We start from the raw sequence: 21565 nt of genomic DNA, 5'->3' as shown, positions 1-21565 counted from the left end.
TAAGTTCATGTTCTGTATTCTAATATTTTGTTGTAGGGAATAATTATTTAACAAATCACTTTAAACATGGATGATTAAGTTAAATATATTACATATACGCTGTTGTATAAAGCTCTCGAGTCTCCATTTCTATGTAATGCAAAATTGAAACTACAACCATTACAATCTACCAGTACAGGTTTTAGGATGACATGATTGTTTTATTCTAGTGAAACTTTCAAACAATGAAGCAACACAGTAAAGCTGGTATCTTTGCATGATGAGTAGTATTAGTACCATCTCCGAATAAACAAATGATACATATTTACAACATATTTACAACATAACTTTGACGGAAGAATTCATGAATGTGATTGTTTTTTTGCATTTCCTTTTACCAAATTCAGTCACTCCCCATTGGCTTCTGTTATAAGTGTGTTTCAAGTAAGTGGGCTTTTCGTTCTTTTTGATGTACAAAAAACGCACAGAAATGATTGTCGATGGTAATCAGCCTTGTGGTACAAATGCTGAAGATGGAGATTAGGTTGAAAAACGCTGGAGTATTCCCTTAATATGGAAGTTTACAAATCACAAATTATCACAGAAACCAAGGAAAGTCAATTAGGGAGCTGTACCTAATCGAATGCCCTTCATTTATTTTCATCCAAATTTGACAGCTTGACTAAATGCTGCCTCCTAAAAGCCATCAGTTTTTGTTCTCGACTGATAATGAAGTGCTGTACAGGAAGAAAATGCAGCTGTGCCTGAGCGAGGATGGCAAATATTCATATTTCATACACAGAGAAACAAATTTCTGTCCCAGCCTTCATGTTTCAGTGGCTCCGGGCCCTGGGGTGATTTTGGATGTCAGCTGTAATGTAATTCTAGTGGCAGTGTAGCGGAGTGCAGTGCGGTCAGAGGGACCGGGTGGTCTGGAGGAATGGGGGGAGGGTGGTCTCGTCCACGCTACTCAAGCAAGGGAAGAGAAATTGATTGAGCGAATCCTTTGTGGGTTATAATCCACTTGCATAATTTGAAAGCAATGGCAAGGAGAGCCACGAGACAAAGCAGGTGATTTTTACATTTAGTCAAACTGTGCGTCAATCAAATTTGGTTAAAAAAGGGATGTTCCATTAGAGGCAGCTCCTTAACTGACCTTTTTATGTGATTGTGAACATTTTAACCGAAGAAATAATAATGCATTAATGCTTTTTAACTGCAAACCGCATTAAATTCTATTGTAATCCCATTTAGTATTTACTTTAAGATTCATTTAAACACATTCTGGTATATATTATTACTATCAGTAAGCTTGTAGTAGGTTTCTATGATTAAGCAATATTTATGAGCAAACCTGAATATATATATATATATAAATGCTTTAAATGCTTTACATCACATTGAACAGTAAAGTGGTTTCAATAAAAAAAGGAGCAGGAAATATTGGGCGGTCAGTTAGAGGCTGGCAAGATCACAAGGCCAAATGCTGAAAATGGAGGAAGACACAGCGGCCTAATAAGCCGAGAGAAAGTCGTCCTCGCTGCCTGTGTGGAGCCTGAGGCACTCTGCTCAAAAATTATGACTGTGTGACCAAAATATGTACGTTCTGTGCTCCTGTACCCCACAGCAAAAACAAGATTGTAGGAGTGCTCGGTTTTAATGAAATGGCAGAAAAGGAAATGCGTATGGTTGGTTTATTCTAGAAAATATTTAACATTTTCATGTGCTTTGTTTTCCTGCAGGTGAACATGTTCATTTTACCGAAGAATCAAGATTTCTTTTAGCAACAGAAAGTTTGAAAAAGGACAGTGGCAAAAAATCATAACACACAGTACTTTGCAAAAGCCAGAGCCCACCATTTCATGTATTCAATATCCAGTTAAAATGGCCATTAATTACAAATTATGAAATTATTAAACCGCATCAGGAAAAAAGGCAGGAAACACACATTTAACAGAAAATTACACAAAAGCCTACAAGACTAAGTCTAACATTAAATCTGTCTTTTGTGCCACTTTAACTCTTAAATCCTTTCAGTCCTAAAACTAACACAAAAGCTGTTTTCAAAGGTGTCACTGGCTGTATGTTCCCCTTCAAAGAGATACTAACATTCATGCAAGTAATTACCCAAACACGTTAGCTGCCTCGCAGATTTCTTTCTCACGTGGCTCAAAGTGGCTAAAGGAGATATTTCTGAGGAGACTGCATATAAGATAATCCACTTGCATAAAGAAGGAGAAAGTCAAAGGGAAATAAGTGAAAAAACAGGACTTCGGAAAACTGTAGTTTAAAAATTATTAAAAGATATAGAGAAAATGAGACTCCTAACAACTGTGCATAACCTGGTGAACCACAACTGTCAGATAAACAGTACTTTGAGAGAAAAGCATAATGACCCCAGACACACTGCTGAGATCAAGATGTACTTATCAAACAAAGAAGCTGGTGATGTTCTCAGAACAATGCACTGACCACCCCAGAGTCCAGACCTCAACACCAATGAGTGTGTTTGGGATTAGTTGGATCATGAGAAGCAGAAAATGCAACTTCTAAGACTGAACTTTGGAGGTGTGAAAAAATATCCCTGCAGATTTCTCTGAATGGAAGCTGTAATAAAGGCAAAGGGTGGATATTATGTGTAGTTGTTGAGGCTTCTGTGCATTTTTCTGTTAAATATGTTTTCTTGCTGATGCTGAAAAATGAAGAACTTGTACTTAATGGCCATTTTGACTGGAAATCAAATAAATGAAAGGAAGAAATATTTTTGCATAGTACTGTAAATTATGTTAATGGCAAATGCACTCAAAAACACCAGAGAGCCTCGTTTCCTCAGTCTTTCTCTGCTATTTGGGTTGGACGCTTTTTAATCTTTTATGATTACAAAGACCCTCGAGTTCAGTGACAAAAAACAACTGTCCAACTCCCACAACCTTAACAGTTCTCAAAAACAGTTTGGAGATTTTGTTCAGAAAACCTTTAATAGTAGAATTAGCTTTAGCATAATGACATAATTCAATAAATATTTAATTATATACAGATACAGCAGAAATTGTACATTCCTTTTTTTTTCTTCAAATTGCTCACATTTCTGTACAAGCCAAAAATATCTGCCATTGTAATTTAATATTCATGCAAAATATTCCATGTTTCAGATTTAGAAATTAAAAAAAAGAAAGGATTTGCTGAAATTTTCACTGCCTGGAAGTGCACTCTTGGGTTATGAGAATTAGCAAATGAAGAGGTGCACTTAGTGCCAAATACACAATATAAGCAAGTAAACCCAAAAAAATTAAGGCCATACCAGCTTGTGCAAAAAACAAATCCTTCTCCACAGTTTTGTGTACAGAGGTCAAGTGAAACGGCCATGCCCATAGTCACTCTCAGTGAATCGTTTCTTGGATAGTTGACAGTAAAATGGCAAAGAAGGTGACATCAGAAAATATAAAATCATACAGAAGTAAACAAAACCAATATCATGCCTCATAAATTTAACATATCAGGAACCGATGCAAACATTTAATTGATATTCGCATGATCGTTTCGCCTCATAAGGGTTCACTGTTGCACGTTATCGGATGTTGCACATTGCACTGTCCTCTTCTCAGGTCAGTATTAGTTTTTCTGTGAACTGCTCCAGGTTCCTCCAGTCTCTAAAACTGTAGCTAGCGGTGAGGGACGGTGGGGGCTCCGGCTGTGGCCATACACATAAAGGACAATACAGCAGCATGGTTACGTTAGGTGGCTCTAAGCAGCGTTTATCATTGAGGGAATTTGTGAAACAGCAACACTGAACTGAGCATCAGTTTTGCAAATCTTGACATGTTAAAGTTGTTCACTTTCAGATTTGCTTTACAGCTGACAAAAATGATCATAAAATGTATAAAGCAATATTGCAAATTTCAAATGTACAATATACATCGCGTGCCTCTATCTGTTCGAATGGATCCCTTCATTGATGTGGATGAGAGCGTGAACACTTTGATGAATGAAGGGAAATGACCTTCATCTGTAAGATAATTGAGGTTGAGTCAAGATCAAAACCTACATCACTTGACTAGTATTCCAGCTGCCAATGTTGGGGTTAAGCATGAATCGCTGATCACTGTAATAAACAGGTTGTTGCAGTACTTAATAAAGCAATAAAAGGTATATCAAGAACAAACAGGTGGTAATGAAGCATGTTCCGTGTTATATGATTACAAACAGCACTATAATGTGAAAAGAAACTCTATTTGGAATAGTTTTTTTCTGCAGTTCTTGGGGCATAGAACCGCCCAGTTTAGGTTTTTTTCTGTCCCAGCAAACCAAATTTAACTCAAAGTCTAATTATTAAACCTTTTATAAGCTAACTTGCCTGTTTGGAAATGGGTAAATACTAAACTGTGCGTTCTGTAGCCCACCAGGACTGCAGTTTCATGACCCCATTTTTAAAGCAGTACACATTCATTTACAATGGATGAACTGATTTTTAATGCTTAAAAAAGTGAATTAATCTGAGCAGTGCCTGTCCCAAAAATTTAAAATAGCCCTTCAAATTTAGCACAAGCCTATTTCAGGGAAATGCATTTTGTTTATAGCTGTTCTACCGATAAACCTAAAGCATAAAACATGAGCAAATGTGTCAACGAACCCAAGTCATTCCAGCATAACACACTAACCAGGATATCTCATGGCCAAAATACCATAATTCATCAGTGATTATTAATCACTAAACAGCTTTTTATAAATACTGAAGTATTGGTGTTTAAATGTCATTTACTGCTTATGCAGATTTTATGTCATGTAGGTAGCCTTTAAATAAAATGTTGCTCAATCCCTTAATCTTCTTACTTCCATTCCATATTTATCTACACTATAACACTGAAAAATATAAGCATATGCTTGTTATACAGAAGTGATTTGAAAATGTGAAAATGTTACAACCTGGGTGTTAGTTATATCGATTTTCTAAACAAATAAGGACAGTAACACATGAACAACATACTGACACAAATCAAAAATGTAGAGATAAAAAATATCTGCATATTTATCATTAACAGATGAAGCTCTTACATCAGGTTATTTATTTCCAAACCTGAAAGGCAATGGCAATACTTTTAACACGATTACTCTTTGGCTCTGAAAACAAAACAAAAGTGGATAAACAGAATTTGGCAAGAAATGTAACACTGCACAAATCTCAGGAATGGTAATACATCATCATTCACACACAGCCTCTTGCTCCTTATGCTTGTGCATGTCTCAGGAATTCAAAGCAAAACATTAGAAAAGTGAAAAATTGCCAAAGGATAATGCGCACCACATAAAGAAGCTAGCCTTGCCATGCATAGTTGGGTTTTTTAAAGTCTGGAGTGCTTTGTTGAGCCAAATAAATAAATATATAGATTTATAAATAAATACATATAAAACATGGCAATGTGATGTGGAATTGGCCACTTGTAAAAAGTACTAATCATATTTACTTCTTGAATGGTAACAAATGAAAATAATTGCATATATTGTTCTTGCATAGAGAAGCCAAATGAGGATGTATTCCATCAAAGCATGTTGTAAACAAAATCAGTGTTTAAATACATTGCAAATAATTTACTCTGCTGCACAATACATAGCTTGTTTTATAGTTAAAAGACATAGTAATACACATTTGGTTGTTAAATATATTTTTCTGTTAAATATACTTTTAGGTGTATGATGGCACTGGCTGCTTATAAAAATAACACTTTTCTGAGGTTGAGTCATTAAACGTGAAACTTATGAGGGGTAGGCAATGACTTTTTTTTTTTTCTTTCTTTCCCCATTTCAAGTCTTCATGTCTTTTTTCTGGTTGTTGTCAAATACACTGTGAAAAGTAAATGCAGACCAACAGAGCTGAGAGTGAAGATATGTCTTATGTCTTTTAAATGTGTCTCTCCTGTTCAGTAAAGAGCATTTCCAGAATAAGCCCATGTATAATAAAGCAATGAAGGGGTGCAGGTAAATTTTTTGACCCCAAAAGCTGACGAAAAATGTTACAGCAATATGCTGTTCACTTGGCACATGAGTAAATGACATATAATCAGACAAAACAAACAAAACAAAATGTCTAAAGGACAGATAGAGGAACACATTGACCACAGCTTGTTACAAACAATATTTCTTGACTGGCATTCATCAAGCTTCCATCACTAGTTTGACATCATGACAGGAATTCATCATGACATCACCATTCATCTATATATTCATCAGTGGCCCTTGCATTACTTATTTATGGAAGCACCGAACTGTGTCATAATCTGTAATCTTTCCATTTCCAGTAACCTCTCTTGAAGAAATTTCAGTTTTGTTTTAAATATATGATATATTACAGTGCTGCATGTCTCTCCTTCATATTCTAGTAATGCTGCAGTATGTCTTCAAGTTGGAAAAAAGTCTCACTAGAGCAAACCCCCCCCTTAGATTTCATCCTTCTGCACAGAAGTCCAGATGTGTCTGTAAAAGTCTAATACTTATTAAGTAGTCATTTTGATTTTTTTTTTCTTTTTTAGTAAATATATTGCCACATTCATATATCATGCATTTTACTGCATTGCTATTGCACAGGTCCGGATTATTCAGGAGAACGAGGGCCGAAAGAAAAAAAAGAAAATGAATATCAGTAAATACCTCTGCCAAGGACTTGCCACCAAAAGCAAGTGAGTGTTGAGGAAAGGAAGTGGGCGCAAAGGAGGGCAGGGGGTGGGTGGTGGTTGGCGACAGCGGCGGCTTTTTCGGTCAGGACTTTGTTTTTACTGCTTGTGAATATCCTCGCTGCGAATGATTTTGTAAATGATCCAGTAGAAAATGTTAAAAATGAGGAAGACGAGGGGGAAGGCCACGCGGGACACGGTGTCGATGCGCTTGGCGCGGCTGATGAACAGCTTACGCATCTCCTCCACGCTCTTCTCAGGCGGGATGCTGGAGGTGGGGGCGTTGTTGTTGTTGCCCTTGATGGCCATGCCGTCCTTGGCCTGCAGACACGCTGGGCCCATGCCGTACGCAGCAAAGCTGAAACGGCCTTCTCCTGCCTCGTCCTCCTGCAACACATACAGCCAGGGGTACAGATAAATATGGAAAAAATACTGTCTTGTAATTATATTTCTATTCATGACTGCGATTCCTTGCAATATATTAAGAATGCATTAGTGAATCCTTAATTTGGCAAGAGAAAAGATTAACCTGCTTTATTGCAGGAAAAAAAAACATTTGTCAGATTACTTAATGTCTTCATTCATTAAAACACCCACAGAATGGTGTGTACAGTTAGGATCAAGGTTGGAAAGTTTAAAAATGTTTTCCAGGACAGATTGCTGAGTACCTGTTGAGATGTAAGCTGTAACCTAAATCAAATAAATACTATATTAAAATAATGTAAACTGATTAATTGCAGTTAAGTTTGAATTACTTATCTGATTTAATGCAAAGTTCAACTAAATTTCAATGTCTTTACACAAGACAAACAGAAAAACAGGCTATTTTATGAAACAAAGTGTCATATTATTATAGCTGAGACAAACTGAACGCATCATATGCGACTAAGCAGTAGACAGACTAGTGCTTTTGACATCTGTTACAAGTTGCTAAGAGCAGTAACGGTTGCTACCAACCACAGACAACAGTGATTGAATTCATGTGGCCTGCCAAAGTTTGCAAAAATTGAAAAGAGTGAGAAGTGTATTTTTCACCATCTGAAAATGTTTTTGGTGTGCAAGAGTGGTTTTAATGTAATTCTGCTAATAATCACAATATTGTTATTATATATTTTTTGGTAACTGTAAAAGAATATTGTTACTTTTTTCTGTATTCTGTTTTTCTGTTACTGCCCTGGTCTGGTTAGGATGCTCCCAACACACACTAAAACTTTGTAATTGGACACTAATGTGATGACTAAGCTTGAGTCGTGTGACTCATCAGATGTTAATATTAATAATACCGTGTAACATTTGAAGGCTTTTCAACCCAAGGCTTTTAGCTTCTGGAATGGTCCCAAGAAAATTTCATTTAGTCCTTTATAATATTTTGTGGCAAATCAGATTTTAGTATTAATAATTGAAAGCACCTAACAGCAACTAATCAGATGTTGGTATTAATAATTAATAACACCTGTGTGAAGTTTATTGGCATGACTTTCCCTGCTGAAGGCCTACATCATAATGTGTGTGTGTGTGTGTGTGTGTGTGTGTGGGGAGGGGGGTAATTAATCTTGGTGCTTGCTTTGAATCTGCATTATTAACAGAAGAGTGTAGAATCTGATCAGTCTTGAATAAACATGGGTAAAAGCCCAGAGGTCATTCCATTAACTCACTTGAACGACCGCAACCTCTGCCTGCACCCTGCGCTCAGTACCTTCAATAGACAACTAACCCCTTTCTCTCTCCTCTGAATGTTTGTTAAACACCACCATCTGTTAGGGGTCCGAATGGGCATTTTCTGTGCACTAACCTGTTCCTGTTAGCCTTAAATACAATAGAAAGAGCAGCCCTTTGTGCCCTTTTATTGACTCACTCAATCCTGTTGGGCTGATCTGTGGGCCATATCTACCATACTGCAAGGCTTTATTCGGATTACATGAGTTTATGGGAATTAATTATTGACATAGCAGCTCTGAGAGAGCACAAGGTGCAGACAGAGGTTACGGTCATTCAGGTGAGTTAATGGAATGACCTCAATGCCTTTCCCCATGTTTATTCAAGACTGAGCAAATTCTACTCTCTGTGTTAATGAATGCAGAATCAAAGCAAGCACCAAGATTAATTACATCGAATTGTGCATCAATATTTCAGCATAATCAAACTCGCAAAAGCAGAAACCTAAAGCAGCGCTTTTTTTATGGAATGCCTGGTCTCAGAATTAGGGTGCAAATGTTCAGCACTGAGGGCCACATGAGAAGCCAATCTCCATCTCTCAAACACATGAACATTTGAAAGAGTGCTGAAAGAATTTTACCCAACCGAGTGACATCAGAATTTCAACTCTCAGAACTCTTAGGCTGGCTTTACATGGTGAAATTTACATGAAAATAAATTTTCACCGAGTTGCATAATATAAAATGTTCTGCAACTCATTTGAAACTGCCACAACATTTGCGACCATCTCTACTTTGTGAAACACGTTTTATGAAACAGCAGATCATGTGACCATATCAGACAACATTTCACCAAATTAATGGACAAGAAAAAACAGATGATTTTTATTTTAGATCACCTAATTAACTTGATGCAGCATTGGTAGTTTTTCATTTTGTCCATTACCTGAGCCGTAATAAATGCGTTTCTCAAAAATAATGTTTTGTAACCAGCTGCCTTAACTAGCTAACTAACGGTAACAGCTGTTTATACGGTTGCTTGTGCAACTATTTATTCTTCTTCACAAGCCTGCAGTTATCGTGGTCCATGTAGCTGTTTTATTTATTTTCTCCTCTCTTGATGCCCCTTAATTTCACACAGCGCTTGGATTCCTTTGGGATCCAAAAGATGGAGGATCAGCGAGGCATCAAATACAACTGCAATGGCTATTTTAAGGGCGTTTTCACACCTGAAAGTCCGGACCAAGGTCTGAACCAAGGTTCATGTTTGTGTTACATTGTATAAATTTTATCCAGTTTTGGTTTCACATGGCAATGCACTATAGAACTTTGCATGACATGCCTACATCCTGTCACCCCCACCTATGTGGGCTGCTTATCCACGTACTTGACGTTAATTGGTTAGTAGAGGAGCGATTTGTTAGTTTGGCAGGTAGCCTTTTCCATTTGAATGGAGAAAAATGAATATCCTCTCTCTCATCCTCTCAGAAAATAAGGTATACGTTTTGGCATGTTTATGTATTTTTCAGGCTGACTTTTTCGTTGGACCAGTGGTGTTTAATTTGTGTTATTGTTTTACAAATTGTTTCATTTATTGTTTACGCAGAAGTAGAATGTTTTAGTGAGAAAGAACATTAATTCCAGTATTAATACCACTCTCTCTTCGTGAATAAGCCTGCATTTTCTCTTTTGTCCTGGGCTTGCAGTCTCCAAAACTTTATGGAGCCTTTTAAACCATGTGCTTAATTAACATAGAGCAGTCAGTAGGTGGTCCCATGTGCAATCTGCGTGATTAGCTACAGCCTTAGTAAACTAAAAGTTCATTTTAGATGTGCTGCGATCGCATATTGCAGCTGTGGCAAGGCACCTTCTCACATACATACATCTGGCACTGAGAATATAGACGTGGTGGGGGGAAGAGGCAGCGTCTGTTTAGTGAGAGAGCAGCCATTTTCTTTGCTCGGCTCCATTTTTAGACACTTCGTCCTCTTTCTGTCCTTGTCTTTTTGCCATCCCATTTATAACTGTTAATGCGCGCAGGGCTAAATGGAAGAACACACTCGGACATGTTTGTGTGTGTGTGTGTGCGCGTATCAGTGGGAATGAAGGAAATGCCTTCCCTCCTTTATCGCCCCCCGTTTAGTACATGGCACCCTTTATAATGCTGTGGTGCTATGACCTCCGTGCGTCCTTCAGCATCGTACCCACTCGCCATTTGTAAGTATTACGGATGCTCCACTTTATTCTTGCTGCCATATGATTAATGTGGTGGCGTGGGGACGTGACGTGGAGCTGCAAAAGGAGCAAGTGCTGCGAGGCTGCAGCTCTGCGTCATCCCAACACCCCCATCCCTCCCCCGCCCGCTCCGGCCCGGCCTGATTCATTACCTCACTCTCTAATTAAAACGCTGCCATTACTGCACACTACAGTGTGCCAGGCACTCTCCCCCTGCCTCTCCGGCTGACGAAAGGAAGGAAACAACAGGGCCAAACAGCGATCTGTGTCCTTAAGAGTTTTCTAGTAAAACGCAGTCCCCCCAGCTGGCCATCAGAATGCAGCTCACTCCAGCGTTTCATCGGCATGGCGACATACCTCTCGGCTCTTTCATCCATCAAGGCATTTGCTCGCGAGTGATGCATCCACAGCCTCCGCTGAGCTTGTGTGATTAATGTCACATATTAAACGGCTCACTATGTGACAGCCAGTCTCGGCTTTATCTCTCATATACCAAATATTTTTGCATACAATACTGGGTGCAGATGCTCCTCTTAGAACAGCTTGTTTCCTGAACGTCACCTTTTAGCATTATCGGCATCGAGGCCAGGATGATGCATTACGTGTTTCCATTTATCTCTGTACCCTCGGCCCATATTCCATTACAATGCATTACATTTACATAACATCACTTGTCTTTGAGATTTCTATCAGCTATTAGTTGATGCTGTATGATTGGAATGAATTTGCAAGCACGAAAAGCAAAGAATATGCATGTATTATGCAAATGGTCCAAACAGGCGTGATTTCTCTCTGAAATTATGTTTACAAAATGAGTTGTTATTTGCTTTAAATGGCGTTAATTCAGTGTGAAACCAGTGACTCAAATTCATTATTTCATTTATGTTGTAAACAATAAACGGAAACGAGTACAAAACCACCAAACTCCATCCTACATTTCAGGAGTGAACGTTACTCTCCACTACACTCCAATCTCAATCCAGTCATTACTGCCCATTTTTATCGACAGTTATTTAGGCTACTCCCCATCCAACCACAAGCCCTCTGTGATGCACCTGCATTTTCCTACAAAACACATGCCAAAGTGCTCCACCCGAGGACACAATCGGAACATGGTCCCTAACAGTGGCTTAGTTTTCACTCTCTGCTTATTTACATAGATAATCCTCACCCTTATCAGCTGTACTCATGGTTGGAAGGGTGCTTCTAGGCTGAGAGGGGAGACAGTCTCTCGCGAGTCATCCACCCAAGCAGCAATCAGCCTTAACGAGCTGATTAATCGCCATCAATAAGCTACTCCCTAATCTGCTCCTGTTGGTTTTTTTTTTTTGAGACAGTGCAACAGCATTTGCACCCAAGAGGTTGCAGTGTTTCAGCTGGTTATTCCTAAAGCTCTGGATAGGCACAAAGAGTAAACATTTGTTTGCTTACGGTAAATATAAGGTAAATAAAAACAGAAGCATGCAGTCTGTATCTCCTGTGTAGGTCAATCCATTGTTCTGAGAACACTAGCAGCTATTTTCTTCTTTTAAGTCTATTTGCTTTCCTTAGCAATGGCTTATTGACAGCTGAACATCCTTTCAGACCCATGGTGACCCATAGCAGATCCTTAGAGCTGTCTTCTCACAATGGAGGGGCGGACAGAAATTTCTGTGAATTTATTCAGATCTAAAGCAAGAGTGGAGCTTGTTTTTTCTCTCAAAGATGAAAGCTTTAAGTACTGTGTATCTGAGGATGGCAGTTTTGGCAGTCTACCAGGTCTTGCGCAGTTGATAGGAGTCCCATTTTCCCAAATAGGAGTTTATATACATTGTCTTTTAGCCCTAACTTTGCTCTATGCAGGGTGTTTAAGGTTATTTAAAATGGCACCTTTGCAGATTATTGACGGCAGTGCAGTAATTGCAAACTGCAATAGTGCTGAATTCCATACTAGTCTGAAGGTACATGCACTGATGCCCTGTTTTGCTTTTTAACCAGCCTATGTCATGTGACCCCAATTGAATAAAATCCCTCTTGAGGTGCTCACTCCACCATTTGCCATTGGTCTCGATGCTGTCCAGCAGGGGGAATCCTGCTTCTGCTCTCTGCCTGCCTGGTTCTCTGAGGTAGTGAGAGGCAGAGTGGGTCAATAAGCTCCTGTGCCAGTGCTGGGGAATTGTTTTATTGTGGAGTGTGGGGCATTGACAGCACTGGGCTGCGGTGGCGGCTGAGTGATGGCCCCTGCGAGGCAGTATGGAGGGTCAGACCCCAGCTGTGGATCACCATGGCCAGGGAGCTTCATTAGCTGGGGTGGTGATACTGCAGCAGCCCTGCTGCTACTGCTCAGCCTGTTAAACATTGATCAGTGCTCTGCATCCCAATGGAGAACTAAGATACTACAATGTGGTACAGGCTTTTTCTCCCTCATTCCTAGCACTGAGCTGTGAAGGGCTATACTCTCGTCATCGCATTATAATTCACACCACAATTTCACAATAATTGTGTAATATTTGAGTACAGTACGTAATGAAATTTGAAACTGTATCGCCTATGCACTTGTCTGACTTTTCAGAGCGTCTCTCATTCGCTATCTTTCTAGACCACAGAATTGAAAATTGACCTTGAATACAATTTGTATTCACATAATTTTCAATTAACAGTTTTCAGGGGATGCTAATGGGGACACTGAATGATTGTCAGGGGGTGCCCAAGCACCGTGCCTAAATTTTGCTTACGTTAAATACTTACAACATTCAACATGATTAAGGACCGGTCTCATTTTGATTCAAAGATTTATATATTTCATGGAATGTAGATTTTATGTATAACCCCATTTCCAAAAAAGTTGGGACGCTGTGCAGAATGTAAATAAAAATAGAATGCAATGATATGCAAATCATGTAAACCATATATTTAAATGAAAATACTACAAAGGCAACATATCAAATGTTGAAACTGAGCATTTTTAACACATTAACCAACAACATGTTCCAAAAAAATTGGGACGGGGGCATGTTTACAACTGTGTTTCATCACCTCTTCTTTTAACAACACTCTGTAAGTGTTTGGGAACTGAGGAGACCAACTGCTGCAGTTTTGAAAGTAAAATGTTTTCCCAGTCTTGCTTGATATAGGATTTCAGCTGCTCAACAGTTTGAGGTCTCCTTTGTCAGGTATTTCATTTAATAATGCACCAAAGGTTCAGGGGTGACAGGTCTGGACTACAGGCAGGCCAGTTGAACTATTTTATGACGGAGCCATGCTGTTAATACATGCAGAATGTGGTTTGGCATTGTACAGTGATTTCCACTACAGAATCATCAGTCTGTTTTTAATGCAGTGCTGCCTGAGGGGGCCCAAAGATCACAGCCAGCCAATATTAGTTTTTGGCCTTGTCCCTTACATAGAGAGATTTCTCCAGATTCTCTGAATCTTTTAATGTTTATATGTATCATAGAGGATGAAAAGCAAAAGTTCTTCGCTATTTTAGGTTGAGAAACGTTATTCCTGAATTGTTGCACTATTTGATCGTGCAGTCTTTCACAGAGTGGTGAACCCCTCATCATCTTTGCTTCTGAAAGACTCAGCTTCTCTGGGATGCTTTTTTATATCCAATCATGTTACTGACTGTTTTTTACTACTGTTTTTTTTTAGCATTACTTTACTTTTGTTGTCCCCGTCCCAACTTTTTTGGAACGTGTTGTTGGCATCAAATTCAAAATGGGCATACATTTTTTAAAAAAAAAACATTTCTCAGTTTCAACATTTGATATGTTGTCTTTGTACTATGGTCAATAAAATATAGGGTTTAAATGATTTGCACATCATTTCATTTTGTTCTTATTTACATTTTGCACAGCATCCCAACTTTTTTGGAAATGGAATTGTACATTGTAAAAAAAACAGTTTTCTGTTTATTTTAAATGGCAAAGAAAAAATTGATGAATATTTTGATATTAAAATTTCCTGGATTAGCTGAATAATTGTCATACTGTAAAGTGTGATTTCAGTACTGAGCAAAAGAATTGATGATCCATTTAGCCATTATCCAGCAGAATATGGGAATAACATCCTGTAAGTAATTCCCTAAATAATAAAATGTTACTATCATGCAGATTAGTAATCATCAGGTATAGAACAATTAACACACATACATTTAAGCTTTAAATTTCTCTCATCACTAGTGACTTTTGCTTTGATCATTTGTTTTCCAGGTGCAAACTAAAATTCCAAATTTAACAATATATTTTAAAGGTGAATTGTTCACTTGGCCTGCAAAGTTCAACAATTTTATTTTCTTTGTTAGTTGTTTCTTTCAAAAATACTTTGGCTAAAAGGTATCGGCTAAAACATCAGCCATCTGCCAACTTAGCTGTAATCAGAACTGTTCATTAAAGTTTGTAATCAGTGCTCTCCATTTCATAATGTCATTCTGTTATTTCCAATGAAATGTTTTGATAGTGTAAAACTCATGTTTTTTAAGGAATCGCCCTTTGACTCGTACTGTTTCAGTGCTTTTAGGGATAATGAAATAGCAAGCAGGCACATGAACTGCATACTGTTTTCTCTGACATTTAAATAGTCTCCAACAGTGGGTTCAGTAAACCTCCTTCATATGCTGTTCTGGTGCATCATCACTACTCCCATTCGGCTGTACCACATGCCTAAAGTTGAGTCTGCAGTTCCGCTTAAATGTAGGCTAATATTTTAAATCATATTTCTAGTGATATCATCTGGAATCCCACAAACTTATTCATGAGGTTGAGTTCCATAGTGGACAGGGGAATTTAGGGCATTCATGCCAAACAGTTGGATTTGCAGGTGGTGCTGTTTGCTGTGGGCTGCTGAATGGCAGAGGGTGCTATCAGCATGGGCTGTGTAGTTTTCTGTGCTGGATTTACCTGGAGAGAGCTGGGGGAAGAGGACACTAATCTTTCTGTACCTTTTGGGCTGGGGATTACAACAATGGGATTCAGGATTTATTTTGAGCTTATTTTTTTACTGTGGAAATAACTGTAAACCCCTTCCTCTGGAAAGCGCTCACCACAGCAAAGCACGCTGCAGTGGGGAGCTTATGAGTGGTTATGTTTCAAATCGTTACCAGTTTTCTGATCAGACTCATTCCAGTTAATAGGATTTGATCCGTTTTATTTAAGTGGCAGCAGACAGTTCTGTACTATACTATTAGTGTTGTCGCTATCTACTATATGATTATCAGTGTTGTCCAGTATCTACTGTTGATGTCCCAAAGCCGATCCAGGCATATGTTAATGGATTGAGCATATGCTATATTAAGCCTCACCCAGTTCTGATTTTTCTATCTCATTTATTGCGCTTTTGTTATGCCACTGTAATAAATGGACATTATTCACAACCTACAGCTGTGAGGCACATTTTCAGACGTTAAGAAAGAAATTTCAATTTCTGCAGTGTGGAGCTACAATAGAATATGAAAATTTGTGATACCTGCAGCACCAGTGTTTCCACTGTATGACCTACCCATGATTAAAGACTGGCATGTTAAATGTGTGTGTGCAGCTTTTATACCTTTTATGCAAGTGACATGCCACCAAAAGCATGTTCAAAATATACTCTAACCACTCACGATTTGTGATCAGATGAAAACGAACTAATCTCAGAAACTTTCTGCTTTACCAGCCACGTCGCTTCTGGTTTTAAAGCAGCATTAGAAGAAACAGTACGTTCAAATCTGAGAGAAAGGAGCAGCTACTGTGCACACAATCGAGCAACAAGAACTCATGGTGTATACATTATACATTGTAAAATGACATTATAACATGGTAATTTCACACAAAGTTTATAGAATTTATAACACCGTGCCAAATTCATCAGGAAGGTGATTTAGATTTGATCATAAGGCAATATTAAACATACAACTCCAATTCCCAAAAAGTTGGGACGCTGTGTAAAGTGTAAAATGTAAATAAATGTAAATAAGAACAGAATGCAGTGATTTGCAAATCTCATAAACCTTATTTTATTCACAATAGAACTCAGAACACATATCAGATGTTGAAAGTAAGACATTTTACCATTTCATGAAAAACATGAACTCATTTAGAACTTGATGGCAGCAACGCATCTCAAAAAGTTGGAAACAGGCAGGATTCTGTACTGTAATCACTGTCTCGTGATACACAGTTCGCCATGCAATCCACAAAAGCAAGTGAACACTGTATCATGCAAAGAAGAAACCAGGATCCAGAAATGCCACCAACTTCACTGGGCCCAAGCTCATTTAAGATGGACTGAGCCGTGGAAAAGTGTCCTGTGGTCAGATGAATCAAAATTTGAAATTCTTTTTGGAAATAATGGACACTGTGTCCTCCAGACAAAAGACCACTCCGCTTGTTTTTAGCACACAGTTCAAAAGCCAGTATTCATGATGGTATGGGGGAGCATTAGTGCACATGGCATAGGTGTCTTCCACATCTGTGAAGGCACCATTAATGCTTAACGAAATATACAGGTTTTGGCAACATACGCTGCCATCCAGACAGCGTCTCTTTCAGGGAAGGCCTTGCATATTTCAGCCAGATAATGCTAAACGACATACTGCATCCCTCACAACAGCATGGCTTCGCAGAAGAAGAGTCCGGTGCTGAACTGGCCTGCCTGCAGTCCAGACCTTTCACCAATAGAAAACATTTGGCGCATCATTAAATGAAAAATCCAGCAAAGAAGACCCAGGACTGTTGATCAACTGGAATCCTACATCAGACAAGAATGGGACAACATTCCTTTCCCAAAATTTCAGCAATTGGTCTCCTCACTTCCCAGACATTTACAGGCTGTTGTTAAAAGAAGAGGGGATGCTACACAGTGGTAGACATGGCCCTGTCCCAACTTTTTTGAGATGCGTTGCTGCCATCATTTTCTAAACGAGTTAATGTTTTTCATGAAATGGTAAAATGTGTCACTTTCAACATCTGAAATGTGTTCTGTGTTCTATTGTGAATAAAATATGGGTCTATGAGATTTGCAAATCATTGCATTCTGTTTTTATTTACATTTATTTACATTTTACACAGCATCCCAACTTTTTAGGAATTGGGGTTGTACTATAAAATGGTCATTTAAAAAAAAACAGGCCAAAAAACAAATCAGTCAGATTGCGGTAACACTTTATTTTAAGGCTTGCTTCTTAATGATTACTTAATTATTAGCAAGCAATTAATAATACCTTAGCGAATAAATATATTCATAACCAGGCTTAGAAATTTGGTATACATGCATTTAAATGACATGTTAATAATGTCTTCTAGAAATGAGTTGTTAAGTACTGTCTAATTAATTGATTAGACAATAGTTAGACATAATTGTAATCTATCAGTTGCAAGCCTTCTTAATGCATTAATGTGAAATGTTAGTCAAGGAGTAAAAAACAGGTAATAATTATCTGAATTTACAACGACATAACCTGTTAGAAAATGATGCTAAATGGCCACATTTTTCCTACATGTTACGTGTTCTAAATGTGTATGTCTTGTTAATCAGAACTCAAACAACTGCCAACTAACTTTACAGTAGTGGCCACTGTGTTTTAAACTGTAATAATAAATTGCTGATGCCTGTAACACATACATAGGAAATTTAAGAGCACTTGAGCTAAAAACTGCAAAGTACCTGAAGAAAGCAATTGTCAGCCTTGTAGTACAATGTTAGTTAAATACAAGTTCACAGAACTTCTTTAGGAGAATGGCCCAAAGCCAGCCGTATGATCCAGAAGACTGTTGAAGGAGGAGCTTACAAATGTTTAGAAACAACTTTAAAATAGTGTGCAAATGATAACTTAGAAGTGGAACATATTACTTAGTAATATGAACTTGTGTTTAAGTGAGTTCTGATTCACAGGACACACAAACCATATTCAGATAACAGAACATGAATGAGTACACTTGTAACTGAAAAGTGACCAACATTTAATAACTAAATGATAGAACATATGAATACAATTATACGCTGATTATAAATATGGTTATATTTACTAGGGTATTATTTATTGCTTGCTAATAGTAAATTGTTAAGAGGCAGACCTTAAAATAAAGTGTTACCCAGAAGTGTTATTGTTGATGTAGATGTAGTATTAATTAGCAGACTACCATTTCACTGCTGTCAGGAAAAATCAAACTTGTATCTCTAAAAAAGGTAACTTTACATGAGAAGGAAAAACATCCTTAACTTTTAATGGAAGTTAATGCAATGAGATCTTATTCTAGTTATTTTGAACATTTTCTATTGGACCATCCATCATGAACTTTTGACACAATGTAAAGGACTACAACTGGTGTAGAAAAGTAGAAAAAAGTAAAAAAAAAAAACCTCATGTTTTTTTTTGACAGCGACAATAAATAATATGTCTGTATTATCTGATTATCTGTGAACATACAAACACCAAACTGGAATGGATCATTATCAGCATGAAGGTAGTCAGTTCAGAGCGGGGCAAAAGTACTAGATTGGGACTTAGCTGGTATCTACTATGTTTGTGTAGATGATCTTGTTGTAAGATAATTATTGCCAGAATTGCACCTGGTTAACATGCTTGTCAAGATGTTTTCATTTGAAATTGAACAGCTCTTTATCCTGCCACTCTGTCTAAGCATGGCTTAAAGCCGATGTTATGAAATAGGGTGCTTCTCACTGAATTGCCATAGAGCAGTGCTACTCCACAGACACCGCTGTTCTGTCCAGAATCTAATTATGCTCAGCACTCTCCCTGATGAAATATTAACTCCCTGTGTGTTTTGTACTCCTAAATGCAAACATTAAACCACAGAGGCTCTGAATATTTAACAAAGTGAATATTTAACTAAGCGGAATATTAAGCAGCGTGTGTACAGGGACCAAGTGTGCATATAGGTATAGATTTGAGGGGGTGTGTGTGTGAGTGTCTGGACTAAGCATAATCAAAAGCATGCAGGTAGAGATGTAGCGATTGATTGGCTATGTATTGGTATCAGCTGCTTGCATATTTGGGCTAAAAATCGGCCGATACCGATACATAGCCAGTCGATCAATTTCTTTAACTTAGCTGGTCATGAGAGAGCTGGTCAGCAACATAAAAAACCTGAGCCCTATTTAAGGATTGCTGCAAACCTGCATGAGGCTCCTTGGTCATAGGATTCTGCAGTTCCTCGTTCAAACAATGGACTTTTGACAAGGGTTAAAGGCCTATTCAAACAGAGTCCAATTTTTATGGATGAAAAAATGCACGTCAAGTTCTGAAAACAAACACATGTATATTTATGCCATCTTTCATACCAAGTCCAAAACTGATGGACTGCGACGCTGTGTAAATTTTTAATCGGAGCCTGCTCTATTTTCTGCATTGTAAGGATGCATTCAAATCATGCTATGTTGTCATGGTTTCAGCCCAAACAAGTGTAGGTCTGGATGATTGCAGAACTCAGAGCAGTGCACAAAAGTTACAACTAGCAAACACTGATTGGTATCGGCTATCGGCCAATCGTGCTGAAAGACAATCAGTATCGGCCCCAAAAACATTGATCAGTCCATTGCTACATACGTAGTGTGCGTTTGAGAAGTGTGTCTAAGTCTGTGTGGGGGGTATGCTAGATTTGTAGGAGTATGTTGTTATCCATATCCAAGAAGAACAATAAAGACATCTGAACTATGAAATAATGTACATGGAATTATTCAAATATTGGTGTTTTACTAAAAAGAGCTATTTAGACCCACACTACTCATCGCACCTGATTGGCTAAAACACATTAACAAGAAAAGATATTCCACAAGTAAACTTTTAACAAGGCACACAATGATATAATGCATAAGTGTCAACTTCATTTTTTATATTTGGCTTTGAAACAAATTTCAAGCATTTAAGCATGGCCTTAAATCATGTGTTTACGAAAATCTAACAGGTGTGTCCAAACTTTCGATTGTGTGTATGTGTGTGAATGCCAATAATTTTGAAAAACATAAGTTATCCTCTTTGCATTTTTAAAAGATTAAATAGGCCTACATTAAAATATTATAGTACTTTGCAAATCATTTCAGTGGTAATGAGAGAAACTGAGGTTGAAAAGAGACTGTTTCCCTTGTACCAGTCATCACTGACACATTCAAACAGCAGCAGCAACTCAGTTCCTACTGAAAGGACTAACTTCTCAATAACAAAAGCGTTTTTAAGGGATTTTTCATAGTAATGCACAATAAGAACAACTGGACAGTTTATTGCTTTTATTTTGGCAGGTCTGTATTGCAGCTTTATGACGTAAATAACATGAGAGGCAATTGCACTCACACTGTATTTGAATGCTGCTGCTATACCAGATGTCAAAGCATGACTATACATAACTCATTGTGCAAAACAGCCAGTTACCTTTTTATTTTTGATGTAGCACTTCATTTGTTATTTACATAGTCAACTGATTTTAAAATTTAAACATTTAAAATGGCAGTTCGGCCCATTAACCTCTTCAACTCCTTGAGACCACAGGTGGTTCCAAAACGCACTTCGTTATATTCTTCATAACTTTCATATTTCATAAGCTACATTCAAAAGGTGGGTTTCATATGAGAGCTGTAACTGTCTTCTTTCCAGTCAAATAGATGGGTAATGTAATTTTAAACCCTTATAATAGAAGAAGCTGAACTCTGAACAATTTTTTGTCTACTGAAAGTCGACCCATTTTTCACAAATCTGAGCTATAAACTATAAACAGATGGTGTCTCTTCAGTGATCTGCTCTGTAAAAATTATTCTTATAAAATAATACAAAGAGCATGTTCTGTTAATTTGAGGGGAGCTTTCACTACAAAAAAAAACAAAAACAAAACTTACTTTTATTTCATGCAGTTACTGAATAATTTGCCGTACGATTTGGTCATGTAAATTCAGATGGAAAAACCAAAATATACTTAAAGAGCAAATGTTTATATTGCAGATGTGGCTAATACAAAGTTCTGGAAATGTGCTAGTGTTCATTTAGTCAACACAGTGTTGGATTACAAAAAAGGCTAATTAAAATTGGCCTTACAAATTGGCGAATAGTCAATTTGGCTG

General features: G+C 37.8%; 1 protein-coding gene across 2 annotated transcripts in view; it reads right to left on the bottom strand.

The window, feature by feature from the left end:
• Positions 1 to 2938: 2938 nt before the first annotated feature.
• The window catches only part of glra1 (glycine receptor, alpha 1), a 78994-nt gene continuing 60367 nt past the window's right edge, over positions 2939 to 21565 (bottom strand). For both annotated transcript variants that reach the window (XM_036568512.1, XM_036568513.1), the window contains one exon: positions 2939 to 7031. In XM_036568512.1, coding sequence (XP_036424405.1) covers positions 6744 to 7031 — 288 coding nt within the window. In that variant the 3' untranslated portion in view covers positions 2939 to 6743. The remainder of the gene's footprint in view (positions 7032 to 21565) is intronic.

The sequence above is a fragment of the Colossoma macropomum genome, unplaced genomic scaffold (genome assembly GCF_904425465.1).
Source record: "Colossoma macropomum unplaced genomic scaffold, Colossoma_macropomum, whole genome shotgun sequence".
Classification (NCBI taxonomy): Eukaryota; Metazoa; Chordata; class Actinopteri; order Characiformes; family Serrasalmidae; genus Colossoma; species Colossoma macropomum.
Note: the sequence above shows the minus strand (reverse complement) of the source record. Positions and strands in the feature narration are given on the sequence as shown.